The sequence below is a fragment of the Oculina patagonica genome, chromosome 10 (genome assembly GCF_052425735.1).
Source record: "Oculina patagonica isolate OP01 chromosome 10, crgOcupat, whole genome shotgun sequence".
Lineage (NCBI taxonomy): Eukaryota > Metazoa > Cnidaria > Anthozoa > Scleractinia > Oculinidae > Oculina > Oculina patagonica.
In genome coordinates this window covers 9,078,004-9,103,991 of record NC_135767.1, presented here as the reverse complement: position 1 = coordinate 9,103,991, position 25,988 = coordinate 9,078,004, and the positions used below count along the sequence as shown (strand labels likewise).

Sequence of the window (25,988 nt, the reverse complement as noted above, 5' to 3'; positions counted from 1 at the left end):
TTGATAGCCGTTCGGCAGTTAACGACCAAAGAGGACGTCTGTAATTTTGTGGAAGTTAGCAGTTCACATATCCTTCGCGTATTCAATGATTTTCTCGGAAATCGGTTAAGGGAGGTTATGGAGCAGGTCCGCGGTTCATTGGAGCAGAAACTTAAGGCTCCATTTTTGCGCTCCCATTGGTCAAAGGTAAGTTCAAAAGTTACCTTTGAAGTTCAAAAGTCATCCAAGCTCAAAACTGCTAAAAACGCAAACAGGAATTATGGCGCTCACTGTTAGAACCTTATATCTCGCAATACGCAATCGGCTCGCTGGATGAGTTTTGGTGAAGCTTGCGGGCAGGCTTTTTATGGGGTAACAGGGTGGGGTTGGATAACTGAAAAAAAAATTGAACCAGTTAACCTCCAAGCGCGCGAATCACGGATTATCCCTAGGGTTAACCAGAATTGAGGCTGTTCATTTATAAACGGCCCTATGAAAGCAAAACTGTTTAAGTTACCAGACTTAGTATGGATTACATCATGCTATCGGAGTAACCGTGAGTGCCCGTGCAATGTTTTAACTGGATAACGAAACTCGGAAACTGTTCGAGTTGTTTAACGAAGATTTGCCGCTTTGTTAGGTTACCCAAACAGTTCGCTGTATCCATTTTAACTACTGGGTGGAGAGAAGCTCTGTCCACAACCCAATAAATTGGGGCCCAGGGTTTCAACCTGGAGACTAGTAACCAGTCATTTATGTTCATTTGCAGTCTACCTTCAAAAACAGCACGCTATTTCACTGTTTATTAAAATAATTTTATTATTTCTCTACAGGATCCATCCTCATCTACACGTCGACGGCATTGGAGACAGATATTCACATTTCTCAGCGATAATTTACAAAACCGATGTTATGAGAACACCACCAGCAACAAATCTTACAAGTTTGCCCACAAAAACAGAAAACTTTCGCGAGGAAAGGAGCAAGATTTTGCTGTCCATTAACGGAGCTGCTCACGAACTCATCTTTGGTTATTCGTCATCTTCCTTTCATAGAAATTTATGGGCGAGTATCGATTTTTTCGACGTGCGGAGGGCTTCACGAACTTGTTCTATGAACATGAACAAACAATTCTTGTCCACATGTTACGAGTCGTTAAAGCGCGACCTTGCCTGTGAAGAAAAAAAAAGTCTCAGAAACGATAAACACTCCTTTCATTAAATCATGAAGCTTACGAAAGACAGAGGGTTCGATTTTTACTCTAGTAAGTCATTTTAATCTATAATGGGAATAACACGCAGTGCAATTTTACGTCAAACTTTTGGAAACACCTTGGCTTTCCATTCAAAAACCAAGTTATGCTTGGAGGCAGGAACTCAAAGTTGACACATGCCAATAAACTGCACGTGCGGAAACTTTGCTCTCTGATTAACTGTAAAATTCGGGAAGCCAACAGACAAATGTCAAAAGTTGTCAATCAAAACGTTTATCGCAAGCCTTCCATTCATCAAAGCAAAGTATTGGGAATACACAGGTGTATTGCCTTGAAGTACTCTTAGATTTTTAGAAGTAACGCCAGAAGAAACGTATTTTATCGATGTTTGAGCAAAGAAATAAATTGAAGAGTAAATGCAAAACAAACCAGTTTCTTGAGTTTATCTCGGTAGGTATCTGAAGATGAAGCGCCATAACTACTTCCTTTCAACCCAAGACCAGCATTCTGACTTCGCATCTTTGCCTAACAAAAAAAAAATCGAGGTAATAAGGTGAACGTTTTAATTCTTGGTGGTTAGAGTTACCCTAGCGGCTCGCCCGTTTGCCTGGGTTTGTTTTAAAATTCTTCGCAACATTTGCTTGGTAAGAGCAAAGACAGGAGACAGGAGAAAATTTAAAAAGTTACACTTTCCCTTCTCATCACGGTGCGAAAAGGAAAACAATATTTTGACCAATGAAGTTTGCGTTTAAACCGGGGACTTTTTTTTAGGAGTACCTTGCCATTGCCGATCCAACAATCCAACATTCACCAGGCACAAAAAGAATTAAGTAAGTGTGCGAGACTTGGTTTAATGCGTCGAAAAGTTGACTACCGTGCAAGCGTTCTTCAAATTAAAACACGTGACAAAAAATACACTTATTAACGATACGTACCTCAATGGGGTTAACGATGCCTTGACGTTCTTTCCCCAGACCACTCCCCTCAGTCCAGCCCATTGCCTAATGTTAAAACAAAAAAGACGAGTTAGTGGCACTTATTTGGCTGTGACGCAATTGAAATTAACATAACTGTAGGCGCAACAGAAAATACAATAAAAAGAAAATAGTACTTTTTCCCCGAGTTTCGGCACTATCTTCATTATCATCTATTCACCAGGCTTAAACCATACCATCATAAATTATTTCTACAGTTGTGCATATGCCACTCATCAACATTCAAGTCCTAGCAGTATGCAGGATGTTGGACAAACGAACCTAGTTAAATGGCCTAAGTCTCGCGAGTCTTCTGTAGCTTGGTTGTAGAGCATTTGGACTAGCCACGGGGAGGTCAAAGTTGCGACTCCTGTTCGGAGTACTCGGATTTTTTTTCTCCGAGTATGCACGTGTCACTGACTGCAAAGTCATCATTATCAACTATACTCTTCTAGTATAAACGAAAAAAGTTAAACTAAAGCTGACAATAGTCGGCAGACAACTTTTTTTTAGGTACAAATAATTGTTGTAGTTGGAAGAAGTTTTTCAGTTTATTACCTTCAACATCTGATTGCCGATATTCTCTCCGCCAATCCGCTCGACTGGAGGTTGTTCATAAGTTCTGTAGAAAGATCAGCTTAGTTAAGTACCGACAACACAGTTTACAGATGTTGGGTTTCCTGTGCAACTGTATTCTCGAAACTGAGAGGACTGCCGGCCCTGTACAAGTACACGAAGAACAGGAACTCCCTCTTTAACCCACCACCCCCCCTCCCCACCCCCCTCCAAAAAAAAAAAACGAAAAACGAAAGAAAATGAACCTGGAGGTGCGAGAGTGAGGCTCGCTCGCTTCGCCAGCACAAATCTTTCCCCAGTCCCACTCAACGCATTCACACTCTCGGGTTGCGTAGCCTGCGCGTAGACAAAAAAAGGTTCTGTTTGGGAACTACTGTACCAAGGGTGGAAGAAAAACAAATCTCCTGTCTAGTCTGCACTGTAGCGAATTGTTGAATCCCAACAATGACTTTCAGTCGGGTGTGCTAATACTTCGTTCCAAAAATAAGAATATTTTTTCTCCTTACACGCTTCCTCCACCTCTTCGTCTTGTGGGTAACTTGACTTTCTGTGCTTCTGGTTGTCCATACTTCTCTCTTCTCTCTTTTGCTCTGTCACGATATTTGTTCTGTAGGTAAGAAAACAAAAATCAAACGAATCGAATCACACCCGGGCGATTGCGTGACATACCCCTTTTGGATCCAATAAAGCGAAATTTTTATCTTGTGAAATAAGATATTCCATCTCTTTCCGCCTTGGGCTGATCTCTCGTCTGTTTCCAAGCAGAAAGAGAAGAGAATCTCTGGTTCACAGGGTACAAAATTACATAAACGTGTCCCTAATGCTGAAAGTGAAAAATAAACATCAGTCGACGACTTTCTATCTTTCATTTTACTTAAACCTAAGCTTTCATTTTTGTTTCTGCAGCTTGCCATGTTTCATTATACCTCAAATGTTTCCCAATCATCATCATCATATCCTTTATTTAAACACGATAAGGGTTTTAAGCACAATGCATGTGGGGTCGAGTTCTAAACTAAATTATTACTTAATACTGATAAACTAATACATTTCTAAATACTGATACTGATAATAATTACTGCTAAATACTAATATCCTACATTGGATCGTAACTACTATAAAAATAAACAATTACATAACAATTAATAACATTTAGAGTCGTGGTAATGTCTGGGGAGTGACTGAACTGACTGGGCATTAAAATTATGCTCTTTAACATAATTATCCTTCTTTATTTTAAGATGAAAAGCCGAAAATTGGGAGCCCGTATTAAATGAAGAAACAGCGTTCCATAAGATGGCACCTCTATGTCCGTCCAATTGATTTTTTAAGCAACAAGCCATCTTTGTTGCTTTGTGGTGTGGTTCTTACAGAGCGTTTCACAAAACTTTTGACAAGCGGTTTGCGAAGTTCGTTTGAAACTTCCGAAGTTCGCCGCGAACTTGGGAATTTCATTACGTAGTTGTCAATCAAATTGCGAACTTCGTAACGAAGTTGCGAATTTCACGTGCAGCTAAGTTCGCAAGATGAGAAGTTCGAGTTGCTTTCAAGTACGTCTTCTGTCTATTTTCGATTGAAATGCCATAATAGAAAGAAAATTAATTGTCATAGACTGAAGTCAAAAACGAACGAAACTTCTCGGTGGTAAAAATACGTAAACAACTTACCTTGCGCATTTCCACCTTCGACTGCAGTTCTCCGCTGGTTTAAGTTTCACAAATATTTCTTCGCTCTGCAGTCTTAAATACCTCGAATTAATTGGGAGCGGTGATTCTTCCTGCAGCAAATCAACTTGATACATCAGCGAGTGTTTTGCATCGAAAGGTAAGCTTAGTTTCTTTGAAAACATCACATCGACTTGATCCGAAGTGAGACGTTTCAGCTGAAGTCTACTTGTAAATAATTCCGTTCGCTGAGAGTAATTCAAAAATTAGCTGCTATGTTTTTCGTCCTTTTTGCCCCTAAACACAGCAATACAATTCGGCAAGTCTGTCATTACAATCGAAAATAGACGGAAGACTTGGAACTGTCTCGTTGAAAGCAATTCGAACTTCGCAACTTGCAAACTTCGTCGCACGTGAAATTCGCAACTTCGTTTCGAAGTTCACAATTTGATTGACAACTACGTAATGAAATTCCCAAGTTCGCGGCGAACTTCGGAAGTTTCAAACGAACTTCGCAAACCGCTTGTCAAAAGTTTTGTGAAACACTCTGTAATGTTGTTGTGCTTGCTCCATCAATCAATAATCGATTATCAGTCATTCATTTAAATCCCTCTTAGATATGCGGAATTCATTTACAGTCCAACAAAAACACAAACCTCTCTTTCTTGTCTCTCGTAAGCTTCAAGTTGCTCATCGGTCATTCCCATCTTTTTATGAATATCCAAGTTTTGCTGCAGAATAAAATTAAATCTGTTCAAGCTCACACAGACGGTCAGAATATAAGGTCACTTCTATGCATATCAATCCTACAATCTCGAATATCAATCCTACAATCTCAATCGTTTTGCAAAACCCCTTCCCTTCGCACGCTCGCTCGCGCTTTCCATTCCTTGACTTGACTATTGTTTAATACCGCTCCTTATGCCTCTGGTTTAGCAAAGAAATTTTGCGACAGCAAAACGTTACACCTCTTTTATCGAGACCTCGTTACCTTGTGCAAGTCAGAAAACTTCTGATGTCTTTCCAAAGCTTCTTTGTTTGGGAATTGCCGTTTACAAAGCAAGCAAGCCATGATACTCAAGTCGGTAAATTTATCGTTAATGTCTTCTTCCGGATCAGAGTCATCCTCTCCATATTCAGCAACTATACCACTTATTGCTGTTTCTGGAATAAAACACAAGCTACAGTCAAACGTCTCTTAAAGAGACTATGCCACGGAATTTTAACTGATTTTTGAACCGCCAAAATTTATATTTGTGTCGCGGGAAACCTAAAAATGATAGTCAAATTTTATTAAAAATTGCTATTTTAAAGCACTGAAACTGTCAACGAGCATCTTTGGCTGCGGATGGCACGGATGGAAACGGATTGCAATTTGAAAACGTTAGGCGCTGCATCGTTGCCGAGTCTCGCGCGTGGTTTGATGAATACAACTACCGTGATTCCCTGCAGGCGCGCGCTATAGAGGGAATCAGGTATTTGTTTCCGCGCGTCTTCGAAATATCGATATTTATAGCCGTAGCCTGATTTCTATCCGCAAATTAAGGTTATATATTCCTTTAGATGTTCAAAGATAATGTTTAGACCAAAAATTTTCGAAATCCTTGTGACATGTAATACAGCAAAATGTGGACAATAATGCGAAATTGATCACATGGAAACATTTATTGGTGCGTTTACACGAGCAATTTTAATATTAATATTAAAATTAATAATAAAATTAATTATATTTGCTCGTGTAGATGGGAAAAATTGGCCCATTATTATGTGACAAATATATTTGTTGACAAGCTGGCGTGTTAGCTTTTATGTTACAAATAAAAGTTGTCATATACGAAATTCGCTTGTGTAGACGACTCGTCACATAAAATGTGGCAACTATTGCGGCAGCATCGTGGTCCCCAATCTCCCACTGGACACCGTGAGCACGTATCTCTGTGCGTATCTCTGCTGTCACGCACGTATCTCTGTGCGTATCTCTGTGCGTATCTCTGCTGTCACGCACGTATCTCTGTGCGTATCTCTGTGCGTATCTCTGTGCGTATCTCTGCTGTCACGCACGTATCTCTGTGCGTATCTCTGTGCGTATCTCTGTGCGTATCTCTGTGCGTATCTCTGTGCGTATCTCTGTGCGTATCTCTGCTGTCACGCACGTATATCTGTGCGTATCTCTGCTGTCTAGGGTCACTACTGGTGCACAAAACTTTGGGCTACTGACAAATAATTGTTGTGTCATCTGCACGATCAAATATATTTGTCACATAAAAATTGCCCGTGTAAACCCGGCTTAATGCAAAATATGATGAACAGCACGTTTAAAGAAGTTCATTCCTAGCTATCAAATTTTCTAATATTGTTCGTCAGGCAATCGTCTTTGTTATAACAAAATTGATAACAGTTTTGCCGTAATATTCAACTTGAAACGAAAAACTCAATTACCGGTATAATCGTCTGGGATTTATGGTCCCGTACCTTAATTTTGTGAAACTGGACGGGCATTGCTTATCGTTGTGTCAAAATATTGTATTGAAATCTGACTAGTTGACCGTTTAATTGAAGTAGCGATGAAATATAACTGGCCAATAGAGAAGTCTAAACGGTGACCACGCCTAGAGGTAAAGTATTGGGAGCGATTTCCGAGAATTTGATTTATAGAGGGTGACTGCATAATAGAGGTTCAACTGGCTTAGAAACCAAAAGCTAATAAATTAAAACGATACAACAAGATAAACAAGCATGTTTAACCTGTTTTGTTGGCTTCTTTGGTCATGGTCAAAGCTGCGAGAGGACTGGACGCTGCTACATCATCCCTGACTTCCGCTGGCATTCCAGCAGCAATACTCTTGGCTATGTTCAGTGACGATGAAGGTTTAGGAGGGAGGCCGAATGGCTGGAATAAAAATAGACAATGATAATAATGCATGTGAAATGAAATGAAAGTACTTTGCAATAGCTTTCATTTGAATGGCCACACACTAGAGTTTTATCCACAAACTTAAAAGTTAAAGCCACCTTGTACAGCATAATAAACAGTACCGCATGAAAGTACTGCTCAATAGCTTTCACTTGAATGGTCACACACTAGGGTTTAATCCGAAGACTTAAAGTCCAGTCCCTGAACTCTCCCTTCTGCGCACCCTTTATAGGGGTTGAACTCAGGCACAAGAAGAGAGAGGATAACTTGCATGCGCATGCTCAGAACGAACCAATCAGAAATGAGGAGTGAGGCGTCACTTGCTTGAGACGCACGTGCTAGGTTAAAAATGCTCATTCAAATGACGAATTCAACTACGCGACCAAGCGCGCGAATAAATGCAAGAAAAAAAATGTCCTAAATTGCATCCAAAACCAATTCAATAAACAGCTACAAAATACTAGGAATAGCTGACGGATAGCGATTTGTGTTTTGGCCATCAGCTTTTAGTAGACACTAACTGGCAAGCTTGGCTTTTTTAAGTTATTGCGGTGATCCTGCTTTACTACACAGTCGCGTAGTTGAACTTGTCATCTGTGCGCACGCATTTTCAAAAGTGCTGCCAAATATGTTTTTTTCCCCAATTTAGGGGAAAAACTGGCGCATGCACATGCAAGTTATTCTGGACTCTCTCTTTGCGCGCCTGGGTTCAACCCCTATAAAGGGCGCCCGAAAGGGAGAGTTCAGGGACTGGACTAGAAGACTTAAAGTGTCGGACAACCTTGAACAGCATGTTTAACAGTACCACATAAAGTTCTGCTCAATAGCTTTCATTTAAATTGTCACACACTAGGGTTTTATCCATAGACTTGAAAGGTAGCACCACTTTGAACAGCATATGGGCAATAAATGATAAAAAAGTATTTTCCCTAATGGGGGGGATGTAACACAGGTTACCCCGAGCCACTCTCGTAGATCTCATTTTGTCATTGTTAACAATACCGGTTCCTGTCCATAAGTAAGTACCGGAAACAGATGACGTAAAACAAGACGAAGAAAAGAAACAGTACTGCCCCAAAATACAGTGAATCACAAACAAAGGTAAAACAATGTTACCTTATTTGCACCTGGTACACATACAATCTGAACTTACCACTTTAAACACATCTGTCTCAGATTTAGTTTCCTCTGCTTTTGAGGCAACAGCCGCAGTTCCCTTCTTGGTATCATCAAGTTGTGTCTTTGCAGCATTCACAGACTTAGCCCATCTTTCCATGTCCTTTGCAATCTGAAATAAAATACCGTATGGAATAAAAAATAATGGTTATGCAATACTTTTCTCAGTATATCATATAACCAGCAAGGTCCCAAAGGGGGAGTGAGGAAGGTGCTGGGGGCTGAGCCCTGGGGTCATAAACATTTTGCTGCGGTGCCTGGAGCCCAGTAATTTTACTGGGCAGAGCCCTAATATTATTTTTTTGTAGAGCCTGAAGCTCTTTAGATGTTTGCCAAAGATGAAATCCCTGTTCTAGGCCCAGAGTCCTAGTGCCCTGGAGACCAGGGTTTTGGGACTTGAGCCCTGAAGCCCTGAAACTCTTTCAAATGATAAAACAAGTCATGCATCAACATATTTCACGGCGCAGTTCGAGGAACAGGTGGTGTTATTGATGCTTTCTTGTCTAGCATGTAAACAGGATCGATACATCTGGTTATCGATGTTATCTGTCCAAAGATGGATCAAATCACATGTATTATCTGTTTTCAATTAGCATGTGTTCTTTGTTATCTCAGAAAAATTAACCATATTTAGTGCGAAAACGGTTGATGGCACTTATCAGTAAGCACACACACCTTTTTAGCTTGCAGAGACTTGGCCTTCTTCTGTTTTTCTGCAAAACAACAGTGACCAGCATCTTAAATCTCCTTACAGTTTGCCATACTATTTCTATGAGTCAGCTTGGGAGAATTTGTTTCTCTTTTTGCCTAAGGTTCTTTATTTATCCTTATAACCTGTCTCAGTTCAATTTGTTATATAATAAATGAATTTCTGAAAAACTCAATTACGTGGTATTAATTTTGTACATTTGGAAACATGAAACAAACAAAGTACCTTTTGCCATTGTTGCTTCACTGTTTGCAGCATTTTCTGTAGTTGCTGAAGTAGATAATGCAGCCACACTCCTTGAAAAAAAAGCAGAGAAAATGTTATGACACAAAACATTTGATCAATAATGATTTCTTAAAGCATAAACAAGCAAAGATTAACGTTAAAAGCCGACGTTTCGGCGTCATCGTGACACCATTCTCAAGGCAAAGTGAATAAATAATGCGATATCAGTTTCTATAGTCTCTACGAATTAACATAATAACAAAGGATCACAAATTCTTCAAGTGAACACCTTTGCGCAAATCGAGTCAAACCTTGACAAAGGACCAGTTTCTGGAAGAAAGATAGTAGATGGCGTTGATCTCGCATTTGAGGGCAGCACTCTCTTTGGTTCGTAACTTAAGTTCCTCATCAACGACATCCTTGGCAAAGGCTGCAGACGATCCTTTGTTATTATGTTAATTCATAGAGACTATAGAAACTGATATCACATTTTTTATTCACAAAACATTTGGATGAAGAAAAGAGCATCTAACAGACTGCAAAAAAAGTCAGATTGTTCTTTAGTATGAGTTCATTAGGCATGGTGGGTGATAACTCATGATAAATGCTGTTTGAGTAGTTTCATGTATATGTTGAGATGAGGGTCATCCCAAATATTTTGCCTATTTGTCAGACTTCTAAAAAATAATTTTGTGCAATGTTTCCAATATTTTTTTTTGAAAAATTTTATGTTTGATGCTATAGGCCTAAATACCAGAAGATTAATTCTTATTAGTATAATTTCAGAAGTGATTATAAGAATTGAAGCATTCTGATTGGTCGAGAAGCTCGGCTTATGAGGTTATATTCACCCCGCGCGAGGTGATTATAGCTTTGAAGGCTTGGTTTCTTAGCCATGCCACCTTTGACATCCAGGCAAGTAAACATGGCCGCTTTTGCTGAATGAAAATTACTTTGATTTGAAAGAAACCAGTCTAAAACATGGATTTTTAAAACGTTGGGAATTTTGAAAAATGACTACAAAGCTTTTGGACTGAAAATATTTTTAACAGATTGTTCTCAAGGCATAAGAAATGATCATAAACACGACGGTTTTGGCGATCGATGAGAAACTCAGTCAGATCAATTGAGCAAACATTATTTAGTTCTCTTCTCACCGGAGCTACTCATTTTTGAGAGGATTCGCACATTCGCTTAGAAGTCATCAACAATCATACAAAGGTACCGGACATCTACCTTTCTCATAGTGTTTGTTTTGTTCTGTTATATTGCTTTAACTAAATAAATTCTGATTGCAATCGATGATTTAAACTCGTTTACACCGTCTGCAAGCAAGCACTTGTGTTTGCTGTTTAATCTTGTTTGCCATCGTTATTTTGCAGTTCTTGATGATCACCTCTAAAAAATTATACTGAAACAATTATTCACCTCAGGCTCTGTGATTATTGTTGAATAACTTCGCCTTCGGCGAATAATTATTAATTATTGACTGTCATACATTTTAATGTTAGTTTGAGAGTTTGGTTACAGTTACACTGTAAGGTGTCAACAAGGAATTCCAACACGTCAAATTTCCACTGTTCCTACAAAATTATTCGAAATTTTTGTGTCAGTTTTTCAGGTCAGATAGTGGACCTTGTCTGAATTTTGACCTGAGAACTCCCTCTTATCTAGAACTCTGGCATATACATCAATACACTATCCAAAATAAAATAATATTGACAAGCTTGTATTATTGTCAATACCAGTATGCTTGACAATGGATAAAAAATTGTACATGTACAGAGAGAAGTTGTATATCAGCACTGAACTTACCCATCAGCTGCTACTGGGACATATTGCTGTGTCTCCGCATTCCAGTAAAGATACTGGCTAGTTGTACTATTATAGTAATACTGCAAAAACAGGACAAGTCAAAATGAGATAAAATAATAAGGTATTGATTAGCGAAGATACTATCAACATGTAATCTTCTGTTTACAGTCAACTCTCTCCTAGCAGATTCCTCTATAAGACGGACACCTGGTGATGGTTCCTGCCATTTTTTAGTCATTTTACTGTAATCAAACTCCCTATAAGACGGACACCTCTCTAAGATGGACAACAGACACTTTGAAATCATTAACTAGACACTTGAGAAGCCTTTTATTATCGTGTTTAATTAGTGAAAATACAAGTTTCAAAACTTTGAATCGACCAAAAGCAAAGTTAGTCTGCGCCCTAAGGATAGATGTAGAAGCTCTCAATTTTTGCTTTAACAAGCAAATGCGGTCCTTTTATTATTTTAGTCGTATTGCATTGTGCAAAGGTTAAGCTTTATTATCTCAAATTTACTGGTGTCATGTTATCTCGACTCTCTACAGAGCGGACACCTCTCTAAGACGGACAGCTGCGGCCGGTCCCGAAGGTGTCCATCTTAGAAAGAGTTGACTGTATTATATAAACCTTAAATAGGACTCGAGCCCGTGATTCAATGGAAAAATCATTACTTGGTCAGTGGACAACTTCCAAAAAACACATGACCTCGATGAGTTCTACATGTACACCTGAGCCTGTGCTATGATCATGTGATACTGGTCAGTGGATACCTTGTAAATTGACATGGATCTCCAATATCAAAGATGTACTGTAAGCTGAGTACCGGTACTGCAAGCTGTTTGGTCAAAAATGGTATCACTCATGTGTGGATAAAAATGATATCGCCACTGGTGGAATAGCGTTTTTGTCGATTTGCTATATATAACGTTACCTGGTTCAATACCTTGAAAAATTAATATTGGGTGGCTTTTACTTATTGGACCTCTCATCAGCTGTCATGCAATAATAAAATTAAGCAGTGATACCTGAGTATTTGCATCATAATATAAGCCAGTGGTTGAATCATAGTAATAGCCCGTCGTAGGATCGTAAACATAGTTTGCAAAGGACTGTGGGGCAGCATACGCCTGAGGCTGTTGTGCTTGAGTTGAACTTGGTTGTGCTTGTAAGGGTTGCTGCTGATATTGTGCTGTGGCAACTAAGAATAAAAAGTACTGATTACCAGCCATAGCTTAAAGCCACTGACATCAATTTTCAAAATTCCCTTTCTTTTCCTTGATATTTCCCTGATAAGATAGTTTTCATGAAGGAGTTAATATTTTTTTAGAAACTATTTTTTGTGCCCTTTCAAATGAGATATTGGAGACTTCATTGCTGTAAATACCTTTGGAGTTATTAAACTAGTAATAGTTCTCACTATAAAGCTGCCCCCGCCTTTTTATAATTTGTTTTTTGTCGCCTTTAATTATTAATGCCGATGGACTGCACAATTAGGCTTCTTTTTTACTGTGTCATGCGGAATTTCTTGTTGTGTGACACCGTTGCGTCCTAAAAATATTCACAAGTTCAAGTCGAATTATATTACCTAGCGCGCGGAAATAACACCTAGCGGAAATAACACATAACACATTATTCGTGATGACAACACACAAGCTTATTCCCGGGCTTATAACATTCAAAATAAACTTACAATAATTTCCAGGCCAAAAAGCCTAAAAAATTCCACGAGTAACAAAATATGGCACATTCAAAGATTCGAGAAAACAACCCACTCTTTGGATCAAATAATCTGACAGTTTGTTAGCGATACGAATTACGTTGTACCTTGTACTACATGACAAAGTTCACGCGTTTGTTTATTACTCGTTGTAACTTGTAAGATGTAAGTTGTATACGATACAACAAACCTCCGAAAGCAAACCTTACAAATGTAACGCTTGGAACATAGTTAGCCGGCACGTAGCCAAGAACACGAAACCAATTGCTCGAAATCTTTCGACGTATTACTAACATTTGCTTCAAATATCACTTAACACAACCAAAGCAGAGAAACCGCTCGAACAAATCTGTGAACACGCGTAGGCCAAAACCGGAAAACAAAACGCTGCTAGCAGATGGCGAAGCTCGAAACGCGAAGGTGACCAAACGCGACCTCGTGGTTGCAAGTACCCGACACCACCGTGCGCGCTTGCTAAAATATTACCCGTCACGACCGTGCGCGCCTAGTTTTGTCAAATCGAGAACGCTTCGCCCATTACAAACACATTTCTTACTTTTTCAACAAATATTCTTTGTCCTTGTATGTATACACGCGGGGAGTCCTAGGGTGCCTCCTCGGGTTTTGGCCTCTGGGCCAAAACCCTGCGGGGGCAAATACAAGCAACATGGTCAATTTGTATATTTTTGTTGTGACAAACATGAGTTAAAGACTGATCCAGGGTCAATATCTTTTGTATAAATGGGTTTTTGTTGCTTATGATTGTTTTCTTGAGTTTGAGTTTAATTGACACCAAAAATGGAGGACAGAAAATATAAACAAGTCACAAAACCAATATCCAATTTGAACAAATCCTGAGATAGCTTAATAATTTTTGTGCTTTGAACAACCGGCCCAGAGCACTAACCATTCAGCTTTCATGTCTTCCACATTAACATTTCATGCAGTTAAAAAATATCATGTCACTGAACAAAGAAAACCAATTACCTTGGGCTTGTTCAGTTGTACTCCCTGTTCCTAACACAAATGAATGTAAACAAAATTATTAGTAAATGTAATGTTGCCAAATTTATGTTAATATTTTTACAAATTAATTCTCCTTATTACCAGTAACCAATTTTACTCACTTTAGTTAAAATAATGCACAATAAGGGCAAGTAGGTTAATTTCTTGTCACAATCAACACTAAACCCAGGTTTTAACCTTCTTGTTTTAAAGCAATCCTTAATAATAAGTTATAAGGTAAATATAAAGTAAAGCCTGCACACGAGCCTAGTAGGCCATCAGGCCAGAGCTTATCCTGGTTTCCTGGTTTCTGTAGCATGCAACTAGGAGCCCTGGATGGGATGCTAGTACAGTACCTGGGTTACCCCCCAGCATTAAGTTGACCCGTAGCCGTTTATACACCTGGGTGTAGAGAGGCACTATGAGGGTACCATTAAGTGTTTTGCCCAAGAACACAATACAGTGCGCTGGCCAGGGCTCAAACTCAGACCACTTGATCCAGAGTCCAGCACACTAACCATTAGGCCACTGTACCTCTCAACCTACCAGAGTAAGCAAGTGCAGTAATTCCATAATAAAGTGCTAAAATAATAGAGTTCAGTTGCAGTTTGAGTTTCATCAAAGTGAACAGCTTTTCTTCTTTCTTTTCTAGCATCAGTTGAAAGTGAAAGATTTTTTCCCTTGCATCAAATTGAAGGTGAAGGGTTAAAAGATTAACCAAAATAATTGTCGTTGGTTGGTTGAACTTTTTCATTCATAAACTACCTGCTGCCAAAATGTGATTTCTGACTATAGTTTTACTATCTTGTACCTGTGGTAGACTGGGCTGTGATCTGTTGTTGATACTGGAGAAAGGAAAGAAACAGAGAAAGCTTTGTCTAGTAAACAATAATTTCAAACTAAAATAAGCAATTGAATTGGTAAATGACAATCTCTTCATACAAAATAAAACCATGAATCACACATACCCAGGGCTGCAAATAACAGTCTGACATTGGACACTGGCCGACCACAATTTGCCAATATCCAATGAAAGTTCCAACTGTGGTTGGACAAAATATCTGGACAACTTTTTTTGCTTTCCAGTGCAAGAACCAATGTTCTGCATTAACAACGCATTAATACTGTTCTCATACTGTAATAGAGCAGTTTTCAATTGAGTGTCGTAAAACTAAAACCAAAGTAATTACTCTGGCCAATCACAAAGGACACAGACAATCCAGTGAACCAATCAAAACTCGAAGCAAATACATGTAGCTGGCACAAAGCCAGCTACATGCTATTATTATAAAGCGCGGGAAAACGTGCGCGAGCGAGTCACGATTGGTTTTGGTTTTAGTTCTGATTGGCTGAGAAAGTGGCGCGAGATTTTTAAGCCAATTACTAAGCGTAGTAATTCAAAACCAAAGCAAACGCTATTTACTTTCGACACTCAAGTGAAAACTGCTCTATGATGTCCGACCTCACTTTTGTTTTGTCTGATCAAAATGGTGACATAGTCAGATGCATGTCCATTCAAGAGAAAAATTATTTACAGCCCTGTGTACCTGTTGCTATGATCACGAGTTCTTTTTAATACCCCTCCAGTTCAATTAAAGATAACATCACTCTCTTACCTGTTGCTGATAAGCTGTGGTCGTTGCGTCATACGTCTGGGGTGGAGCAGCATAACTCTCTGCTGCCACAGTGCCCATGGAGCCGGCAGCCTGTGCTTGAGCCATGGCATTAGCAGCTGCAGTACTGGACGGGGGTTGAGGCTGGGTTGTGGCTGTTTGGGACCACTGTGCTTGCTCGATGGCAGCTGCCGCTACTGACACACTGTAAACACAATGCAACAGACAAATCAAACTTTTGAACAGCTCCTGAAGTTATAAAGTCGCCTTACTATTAAAGACAGTGGGAGGTACGGTAGGGTGGCCTAATGCTACGTACAGTACCGCTCAAATGTAAGTTGACAGTCCCTCAAGCCTCGATCCTCGAGACTCGAGACTCAATCCTCGAGCCTAGAGACTCGATCCTTAAGCGGGCCGCACTCTCGAGTGTTGTACTATGGTCAAAGCCAGCGTGCCGGCTACTCATCAGTCATCTCTGCTGTAACAACGCACGCTTGGGCATTTAATATTTCGAACCGTCCCAAAAAGTTCGAAATAGGAGCTCGAAACCGTTGATAGTGAATGAATTGAGGGCAAATCGAACCAGAAGTAACCGAGTTGGAGTTAGTGTGGTCCCGCCGAATCAACATGGACAAATACAACCTGCGTTGGCCATCTTAATTGGACAAACATGAAGCACGTGTGCAATGTCACGCATACGATTGTTTGTGTTATGATTTAGGATACAAATATTAAACCTTAAAGTTCACTCTTTCATTTAGTTTTCTTTTGAAAAACGCAGTTACGTGTGTATGAAAGAATCTAAATTGGATACTTGCATGCAGGCGTTGTTACATTTCTTTACACTGGAGTTTATTCGAAAGGGTTCAAATTACTTTTGACATATGCAAATTTTGCCAACTTTTATAACTGCGCCGCTTTAAAAATCAAAATTTGTATAACTTCTCTAAAGCTGTAATAATAATTAACGCCGATATCTGTGTTATAAATGAAGACAAGTTTCATTCAAGAAGCATTTAGGTTTTAAGAATTTTATGCCAAATTCACAAAAAATAAAACACGCTCATTTCAAGCTAGACGCGATGGCGCGACACAAGTCTGTCTTGCCATTTATTTACGGAAGGGTTCACGGCTTTGATGTTTTTCACGTGGAATGTTTTGTTTGCCGTCTACAGAATTTTTACAACTCAAATTTAAGAAACGGTTTTATTTACGGAAACTCTTGTCTGAATTTCAGTAGCGACCAGAAAGAGACGTCTGAATTCAGGCGTCTGAAACTTGCTTGCGCGATTTTGTCGGTGCTATTCTACGGCTCAGCTTACAAGATTCGTGGCATTTACATCGTTTCGCATCAGATGCTGAATTACAGAACATTTTGTGAAAGAAATTAAATTTGTAGTTTTATTTGCAAAAACTCAGGATGAACGTGTAAATCAATGACTGAAATATCTTCGTGGTTGAAAACATGCACTTACGGCGGGTTGACAAGGGAGAGCACAAGTTTGAACTACACGTTCTTTTCACGGCCTTTTCTAAATTTAAGTCGTCGATCACAGCTTTCAAGGACGAGTTTGTGTCAGTACTTTTAGGTAAGTAAACGGAATTACGATCGGCGCGAATATATCGTACTGTCGAATGTTACATGTCGGGGAAGGTTTATATTTCATGCGCTGAATGTGGACGCGATACACTTGTACATGAGGTGCGAGCGGCTTTTATTCTTTCCTCGAGAAATAAATCGTTTCCTCAAAAGCCTTTCGAGTTATGAATATTCGAGACCGCCTTGTTTCTCGATCCCGAGACTCGATCCTCGAAACTCGAACATTTCGAGTTTTGAGTCTCGAGTCTCAAGGATCGAGTCTCGAGTCTCGAGGATCGAGTCGAGACTGTCAACTTACATTTGAGCGGTACTGTACACTGGACTCTGGATTGGAATATACAAGTCGTCATTAAAGGCTGTAACTTCTCAAACTCATTAATAATTCATCAAATTAAAACAAAGGAAATCATAACCGTGAAGGAGGTTTGGATCTCTTAGTTCCTTGCCCCCTGGTGGGGGATAGGGCCGGAAAGAAGGAGGTTTGGATACCCGGTCTTAATAAGCATAGAATTTTACAATTTTATTTTTCCCTTAACTTGGTTTTGATTGAGATATATCAAACATTTCATCAGCTGTATCCAAAAACCTTGAATTTTGTCAAAAATACTCCACTGCACGCCATATTTTCAACCCTGTTCTCCGTGTTCGAATATCCTGATGAAACGCTGCCTTTCATGTTTGCTATATTATATGAAACACATGTTGCACCTGAGTATACTTGATAGGGCCTCAATGTTATGAGTGAAATTGTCTGTTATTGGCATAATTCACCAACAAGCAGCAACTTTGTTATGGGTGCATAGCTAGATCAAGGCAACAGCTGCATCCTCTCTTCACCCAGGAGAATAAATGTTACCAGCAACAAAAATATGGTTGGTAGCCTGTGACAGACTAGCATCCCATCCAGGAGGAGTAATTAGCAATACTCCATGCTGCTTCATGCTACCAGAGTAAGCTAAGGTAAAGGTAAGGTCTGCATTGAAGGCCACGTGTCCTTTTCTGTAGCTTCTCCCAGGTTCTGCAGCATTAAGTGACTAGAAGTATTTCAACTCTCCCCTGGATGGGATGCTATGTCCATTGCAGGGATTACCCCTCAACATAAAGTTCTCCAGTACTTGTTTATACACCTGGAAGGAGAGACTCACTGTGAGAGTTTTAAAAGTGTTTTGCCCAAGAACACAACAAATGACCGCAGACAGGGCTCAAACCTGGAGCACTCAATCTGGAGTCCAGTGCACTAACCATTAGCACACTGCTTCTTGATCCTCTACCACAGTAAGCATTTTGTAGTTTAATACCTTAGATCAGAACACCTTCAACTAACTGACCTCATTTGTTTTGGTGGATTGTCATGCTTGGCGTAAGATGCTGTAACAATTCGGCCATCAATGGCAAAAAATGGATGCACGTTGGTGATGATTTCTAGCAACTGGCTTGCTTCCTGTACAACAAACCAAATTTAATCAGAAATTAATTTTAGACTTTTTCATTGTAACAAAAGAAAAGATCTGCCATACTTAAGTTGAATTGATTTCTTAACATTCATACAATTTCTACTTCACTTTACTAATTTTAATGGTTTTGATCTTGAAAACACAAAACCACATGAGGTCACCTCAACTGAACCAAGCTCCACAAAACAAAATCCTCTGGACGTGTTAGTCAGTTTGTCTCTTATAAGACGAACGTCATAGATTGGAAGGGCTGTTATCTCCACAAGGGCCTTTCTTATCTAAAATACAAAAAAACAAAACAATTTTATAATTTTTATTAGCACATGACAACCATCTTGAAGGACATCATTTCCTCAGTTAACTCTGACTATTCTATTTTCTGCAAAACAAACTTACCCCACTAAAATGTTGCTAAATAGAATTGAAAAGAGTTTTACACTATTTTTAGGGCCGATTGCCGAACAACAAAAAATGGTATTTATATGCATGCAACAAGCTAACAGAGTATGACAACTCTACTAGGGAAATGGTCAAAACTATTTTACTCAGACAGGACCCATCACTCTGCAAAAAGACAGGTGGTCTCTTCATATAACCCCACCCCCCCCCCCTTAAAAGATGGTGTCTTGATTGTATATCCCACGCTATCAGGAGTAGAAACTAAGAAAAAGATTCAAACATCCTTGTGCCATTTCTTCAGCAATGCAAGCTTCATGCACACCTAATATCAAAGTCTTCACTCAAATTTTGAAGCCAATAAATTTTATCCCTTTGGCTAATCAGACAGGTGGTATCTTGCATAACCCCCCTACCCCTACACAAGGTGGGTCCTTGTCGAGTACACTTGTTATGACCACTTCCCCTACATAAATCAACCTACATCTTGCTTAATTTTATTTTTGGGTTAAAATTTTTCAAACCAGTTTAATTTTTCCCTCTGTTTCAGATTATGATAATGAATATGAAACACTGAAAAATAAAAATAAAACTGGCCCTTTGAAAAATTTAAACCAAATATCAAATAGACCACATGAAACAAAAATGTTTGAAACATGTTATTAAACCCTAAGACAATCTTGTTGTATGATGAATAATCCTTAGGAAGTGAGCAGTGCATGCTACAAAGTAGCATGCAGCAAAGTAACTGCTCCGTCTTAATCGCTACTAAATGTATTCCTTACAAGTATTCAATCTGTAGTTTCTTACCGCTTCATCATGAGTAATGGTATCCAGACCCTTCAGAATCAATACTACAACATGATCAGAAAAAAAAAACATAATTTTTTTAGTCATAACATTTCTTTATTCATTCACTTATTGCTAACCATTCACTGCTCCCACTGTATAACTGCAGAATTAACCTGCCAATTTTGATCAGCCATAGTACAATACATAAAATATCTTGGCTTGCTTGCTTGGAAAAAAACCCAGTAAAGAATGACAGATACTGTAAACACCCGCAGATAATAAGTAAATTAAAATAAACCTGTTCTAGCTAGCTATGTTATGCTTGTAGCTAAATAAGAAACTTTTGATTAAAAAAATTAGCAGAGAATGAGAAAAAACTACCCGTAAATATTAAAATGTTTTAGCCCCCCCAACCTTCCCTCTCCTTTTCAAAGTATTCTCACTACGGTTCTCTTTAATGTGCCAGTTGTATGTGTTTGAATCACATTATTTTGAGAAAGAAAATGGCAAGACCTAAACATGGTCCATACACACAAAAAAAACCAAAAAGAATGAACCAAAAACAAGTATTGTTACATTAAAAATTATTGGATTTTTTTACCTTTGCATGGGTTACTTGAAACCTCCTTATCCTCTCCTCCATCTAAGAAAGAAATACAGTTCAAGATAATTTAAAGTTACAGCACACAGCACATCTATGTGCCCATTTGTAACCTGTTCAACAGCTGTGTGTTTTAACTGTTTAAGGGAAAGCCGTTAGAGTATGTTTTCCCTTGAAAGATCACATTATTGTGTCTCTTATCGACTTTTATCAGACATGGGTGGATCCAGGGGCAAAAAAACGAATACTAACGGGTCATTTTAGGGACGGGTGCACATCCCCTGCACCCTCCCCCAAGATATTAATTAATTAAAATTATTATTTATTTATAAATAATTACAACACTAAATTAGAATTCAAGGCAACATTGTCTTACTGACCTGCAATTTCTTTTGCTGCTCCACATTTGAAGCAAGAAAGACGTCTCTTGGAGGAAAAGTTCTGGCCTCCGCACTGTGTGTAAACATAATGAGCATCATAATACAAAAAAAATTATTATTATCACAGAAGAAGTTGTTTGAGATAATTGTTTGAAACTAGGAGTATTGGTTGTTTGTCTAGTGTGATCGTCTAGGCGAAAGATTATTGTTGGCAACATTGAACTTGAAAATAAGTGGAGAAGTGGTCACAAGTCAAATACAAGTAAAAAAAAATTTCCAAGTTCCCCAATGGGAGTTGAACCCATGACCTTCCAGAATACCGATTGGAACGCTCTAACCACTGAGCTATAGGGGACTCATGATGAGTGAGGTCATATACTGGGTTCTTATTTTCACTTAATCCAAGTCACCATTTCACTTATCATTTATTCACATTTAACTTGGCTTTGAAGATAAATTGTCCCCTTTTTTCTTTTTTTTTTTTAAATTTTTTAATTTTATCAAATAAAATTTTAAAAAAATAAAAAAAAAAAAAAAAAAAAAAATAAACTCCTTACATTGTCAAAAACGTCAAAAGTTCCTTTCAGGTTGACCCTCACTGGCATGATCACACCACAGTAGAATCCTGATTCTCAAACCCTCCATTTCTCAAAACTCCTTATTCCACAAACCAATTTCATTTCCCTTGGAAAGTACTTTACTGTAATTTTACATCCGATTTCTTGAACCTCCCAATTCCTCAAAGCAATTTTTGTTTCTTCTTCTTCTTGTAGAGGTATGAGAGATTGGGTTTCTACTGTAACACAAACTAGAAATCACTTTAGAGGAACATCCAATCTCACTCTAAGAAAAATCCAAAATTACAAAATCATATGCTATTTTTTATGTGTAAATGTACAAGCATCTCTACATTATTTTGATCTCACCTTACTACAAATCCAGTCCTTATCTGTTAAATTTGAGGTATTTTTAGGCCTGCTGTAATCAGCACAAACCCTGTGTCCACGCACATTATAACGACCCTAAACAGGTTGAAAAGTTACAGAACAAAAGTTGTGTAACTAGAATAGTAGACAATAATATATAAAAGGTACAGTACAGCTAGTTGATAGCAGGGAACCTCCACTCTTACGATAAGTTGATATTGAATTGTTTTAAATTATGCCTAAATTCCAAATTTTATAAGACAAGGGAGAAATAACAATTCAAAACATTTTGTAACCCCTGGGTGCCTGGTGGTTGCCACTCACAAGGTTGTCATGGTTACCCTACACACTCGACTCATGCTCGTGATTCCACCATCTTTTCTGGGCACCTTCCCCAAGTCCATCTATTGTTAATGAGTTTAACAAAATACAAACATGCAACCAGGCTTGTAGCCAGACCCCTTGACACGGAGTACTGTGCATTTATAAATTAAAATACTGTGCATAGTCATGTTCATACCCTATGACGCTCCATCCAGTCTTGCGCATCAGAAACACTTTTAAATTCTAGAAAGCCAAACCCTCTGGAAACACCTACAAGGTATGATATGACATTATTACAGCTTGTTGACTCATCAGAGCAGGCATAACATGGAAATGACTCTAGACAGGCATTGCCAATCACCCTTGGATGGCATTATTATCCTTTCAAATTTAAATAATTTTATAATGATAAATTTAACAATCGGTTCATGCTATGGTGTGCACTATCGAGTTATGGTGCACGCCAGAAGTTTGGAGCATGAAAGATGTGTAAGAGTTGCTTGAGGCGACAGCCAAGAGCAACTCTACCTTCTTGAGTGCTTTCCAAACTTCCCGAATGAAGCAACTACAGTGTAGCGATATTTACCAGTTCTATGACGAACAACTCTAAGATCCAAGAATTCTGTTCCATCCCTCTGTAGCTCTTCAATCATCTATTCACAGAAAACAAACATTGCAATTTAAAATTCGAGAAACTTCTAATACTACTTTGCATAACCACACTGACTGTCTATTGGTAATCGCGCAATCTGATTGGCTACACAGGTGCCATCTATTGATCGGTAGATGGCTCTCAGAGCGTGCACTTAGTTTTCGCTTAATTTCTAAATTAAAACCTTCAATAAATCACTTTTATCGATATTCGGAGTTTAATAGATCGGTCAGTGGGTTAACTTATGCTAAAACAATTAGACCGCTCGCTCTTGGTTTCTATCGACTCGGGGCTTCGCCCCTCACAAACTATCAGCCGATAGAAACCTCGAGCTCACTGTCTAATTGTTTAATGGACACTACATAGGGAGATGAAGGTGGCCTAGTGGTTACAGTACTGTGCTTGTAATCCAGAGATCCCAAGATTGCAAGGTGCCTGAAGGCTCTAATGTTAGAAATCTTAGGTGCCCAGATCTTAAGAGGTTTCATGATAGCAAAGTTATACAAGACGCCCAAAGAAAAAAGTCACCTGTGGCACTCGGGCGATGCTAGAGCACAGCTCTGGAAGGTTACTAATAATTTAAACCCACTTTCAGTGTCACGTGCATAGCTATCTTTCTACATCCATCTTTCGACATCATCTTCCGACAGCGTCTTTCGACTTCTGTTTGAAATAAGCCAATCAAAACCAATGTATACCATTGTTTTTTCATGCAAATGAGCCCACAAGGTCAGAAGGTCATGCTCGTGGGCTGTGATTGGCAGATTTCAGAAAGGCGCTATGCATGTAACACTGAAAGCGGGTGTAAAAAAAAAACTCACATCCTCTTCTTTAAAATCCTTATCAAGTCCATGAAGGATAACAACATTAGTGGGCTCTTCCTGACGACTGTCCTGCCACTTTCTGTCATCAAAATCTCTGTCCCTCTGTTGGTGTCTGCTGCGAGATGGCTCTCTGTCACCCCAGTCTCTGTCTCGATCACTGCGATCATGCTGTTTGTTAATGACAATGATTATTTATTGTAATTGTGATTCTAAACAACAAACGTATGGTGCCCACGTTTTCAAAGGATTCCTCTTGTTTATCTCTTGGTATTGATTGTGGAGTGTTACACCTGTAAAATTTAGTGCCAGATCTTGGAATATTGAAGAAACTTGGAATGGATGTTAAGTTGTCATCGAATTTGAAGGTTACAATAACAGAAAAATTCTGCGTTCACATTATTGTCAAAACTTGAGAAATCTATCTAAGGCATATTAAGTGATATCTCAATGTAAAGAAAGAGAATATTTTGCAGTTTCTAGATTTCTAAAAATTGTAGTTACATTGTACAAGTGTATTTACCAATTTAAAACAAAGACGAAAATATGAAATATGAAAAAAGTCATGTACTGTATGTACGGTAACTTCTTCAAAGCAATTTTTTCCAGTGCCATACAAACAATTGCCAAATGAAAAAAAAATATAAAAAAATATTAATCATGTTCATAATTAAATATAAAGCCTTACTTTTGACTTTGAAAGCACTGAAAATGCCATTTTTTTAATGTCAAATTGCAGAAAAAAACACCTAGAATTTTTATCACATAAAAACCATGCAACAAAAACAAGGAACGTGTGTACAACTTCATCACTGTAATAGTCGTCAGGGTTGCTCCTCTGCCGGCTCCACTCTCTGCTACTTCCTGCCCTCTCTTTATTGTCGTAGTCCCAATCACGGTCTCTATCATAACTTCTGTCACGATCACGATCTTTGTCGTAGTCTCGATCCCGGGATCTTCCATAATCTCTAGCTCCATTACGATCTTGATTCCGATCTTGCCGATCACGATCATAACGGTCCCTGTCCCGATCTAGGTTATCGCGGCTATCACGTTCATACCGATCCCTATCCCGAGATCTGTATCTGTCTCTATCTCTGTTACTCCTGTCTTTATCGCGATCATTCTCATGAGCCCTTTCTTTGTAATAGTCTCTATCACGACCAAAAGGATCAGGAGCGTCACGACGCCTTGAATCTGGACTTCTGCGCCTCTCATCTCTGTCAGATCTACCATCCCTAAAACGGCTGAGCTCACGACCAATGTTGCGTTCAAGATTGCGGTCTCTTGTGTCCAGATCTCGGTCACTGCCTCTGTAGTCTGAACCTCGCCTCAGATCACTGGGGTCATCTGTTATCCTACATCAGTGTTTCAAACCAAGGATGATAGGAGTGAGTATAACAGAACAAAAAATATATCGATCTTACTCACCTCAGGAATATCAAAATAAACGCTGATGTTTTGACCTTTTCAACACCTACTTGAAAGAGCGGATGCTCCCTACCAGATTGCTCTAAGAATTTCTTCACCAAAAGCTGATGTAACCCAGATAGCGAAACATCGACAACACGTTGCCCTGGGGTCAGAGTTCAGAGGTCAGAGTCTGCCTTTAGGGTTTTCCCAAAAACCCAGTGTGTAGAGCAAAAGAGATGTATCTCCTCAAAAGGTTACTTTCTTTTTGGCATACATAAGACCAGTGATAGTCACACGTCACGATAACGGCAATGATGGAATATTTAATTGATCATACTCACTTCGATCGGTATAATTCTTATCAACGTGTGTAGTACATGTATGTGTAGGGATAAAGCGTATTTTACTAATACACAATCACACTACAAAATTGAATTAAGTTAGACATGAATTTCAGAACCTTTCAGCGGTGTCTTCCCGCCTATTGTCCATTTTGTTAGCCTCTGATCAGGGAACTGACCACCGATTAACGTAGAACTGCAGACGAAGGAACAACCTACATGTAGAAACTCTTGAAACTTTCAACCACTAGCGACCTGCAAACATGAGGATAAACGTTCAGTAAAACGATCTACTGAGAAAAACAGCATCCCAAACTTCGTTCGGAGCGGATAGCACTTGTTTGCGCGAGGAAATGGACGTGGTTTCGACGAAAAAAGAGGCGCAGAGAAAAAGATGCCATAACTCCAAAAACATGGCGGGTGATTTTCGAAATGATCCTTTGGAGCAAGCGTGACCTTTCCAAAGCCAATCGAAAGTCACTGCCTGTAAAAACCCTGTGGATAAAGAGTTAGCTTAAAAATTTTTCTTGCAGTTTGTCTATCATACAATACAAACCTTTCGAATGTGTGCAAAACTTGTATAATCTCAATAAAATATTAGTGCACTGCACACAAGATCACACGAGGGTTGTTTTCTGTCGTTTTCTGCTTTATGGAAAGGAGTGGCTACTAAGTCACTAGCAGGGCTGGCTACCAAGCCGCGTT

At 39.0% G+C, this 25,988-nt stretch overlaps 1 protein-coding gene across 2 annotated transcripts; it reads right to left on the bottom strand.

The window, feature by feature from the left end:
* Positions 1 to 772: 772 nt before the first annotated feature.
* LOC144629307 (RNA-binding protein 5-like) lies at positions 773 to 25,938 on the bottom strand. 2 transcript variants are annotated; one of them, XM_078487534.1, is made up of 28 exons: positions 25,840 to 25,936; positions 25,403 to 25,538; positions 24,335 to 24,887; positions 23,530 to 23,700; positions 22,643 to 22,709; positions 22,253 to 22,326; positions 21,733 to 21,828; positions 20,807 to 20,879; positions 20,427 to 20,468; positions 19,844 to 19,887; positions 18,799 to 18,915; positions 18,512 to 18,624; positions 15,587 to 15,788; positions 14,782 to 14,815; positions 13,953 to 13,982; positions 12,274 to 12,446; positions 11,246 to 11,325; positions 9,431 to 9,501; positions 9,172 to 9,209; positions 8,474 to 8,608; positions 7,152 to 7,296; positions 5,398 to 5,570; positions 5,063 to 5,137; positions 3,249 to 3,349; positions 2,725 to 2,788; positions 2,128 to 2,193; positions 1,622 to 1,717; positions 773 to 1,151 (listed from the first exon to the last, which is right to left on the bottom strand). In XM_078487534.1, exons 2-28 carry the CDS (start codon positions 25,432 to 25,434, stop codon positions 1,125 to 1,127), a joined length of 2,892 nt encoding a protein of 963 aa, XP_078343660.1. In that variant the 5' UTR covers positions 25,435 to 25,538; positions 25,840 to 25,936; the 3' UTR covers positions 773 to 1,124. The 2 variants fall into 2 exon arrangements, with proteins under 2 accessions (XP_078343660.1, XP_078343659.1); XM_078487533.1 differs by having other exon boundaries at positions 25,403 to 25,938.
* Positions 25,939 to 25,988: the final 50 nt, after the last annotated feature.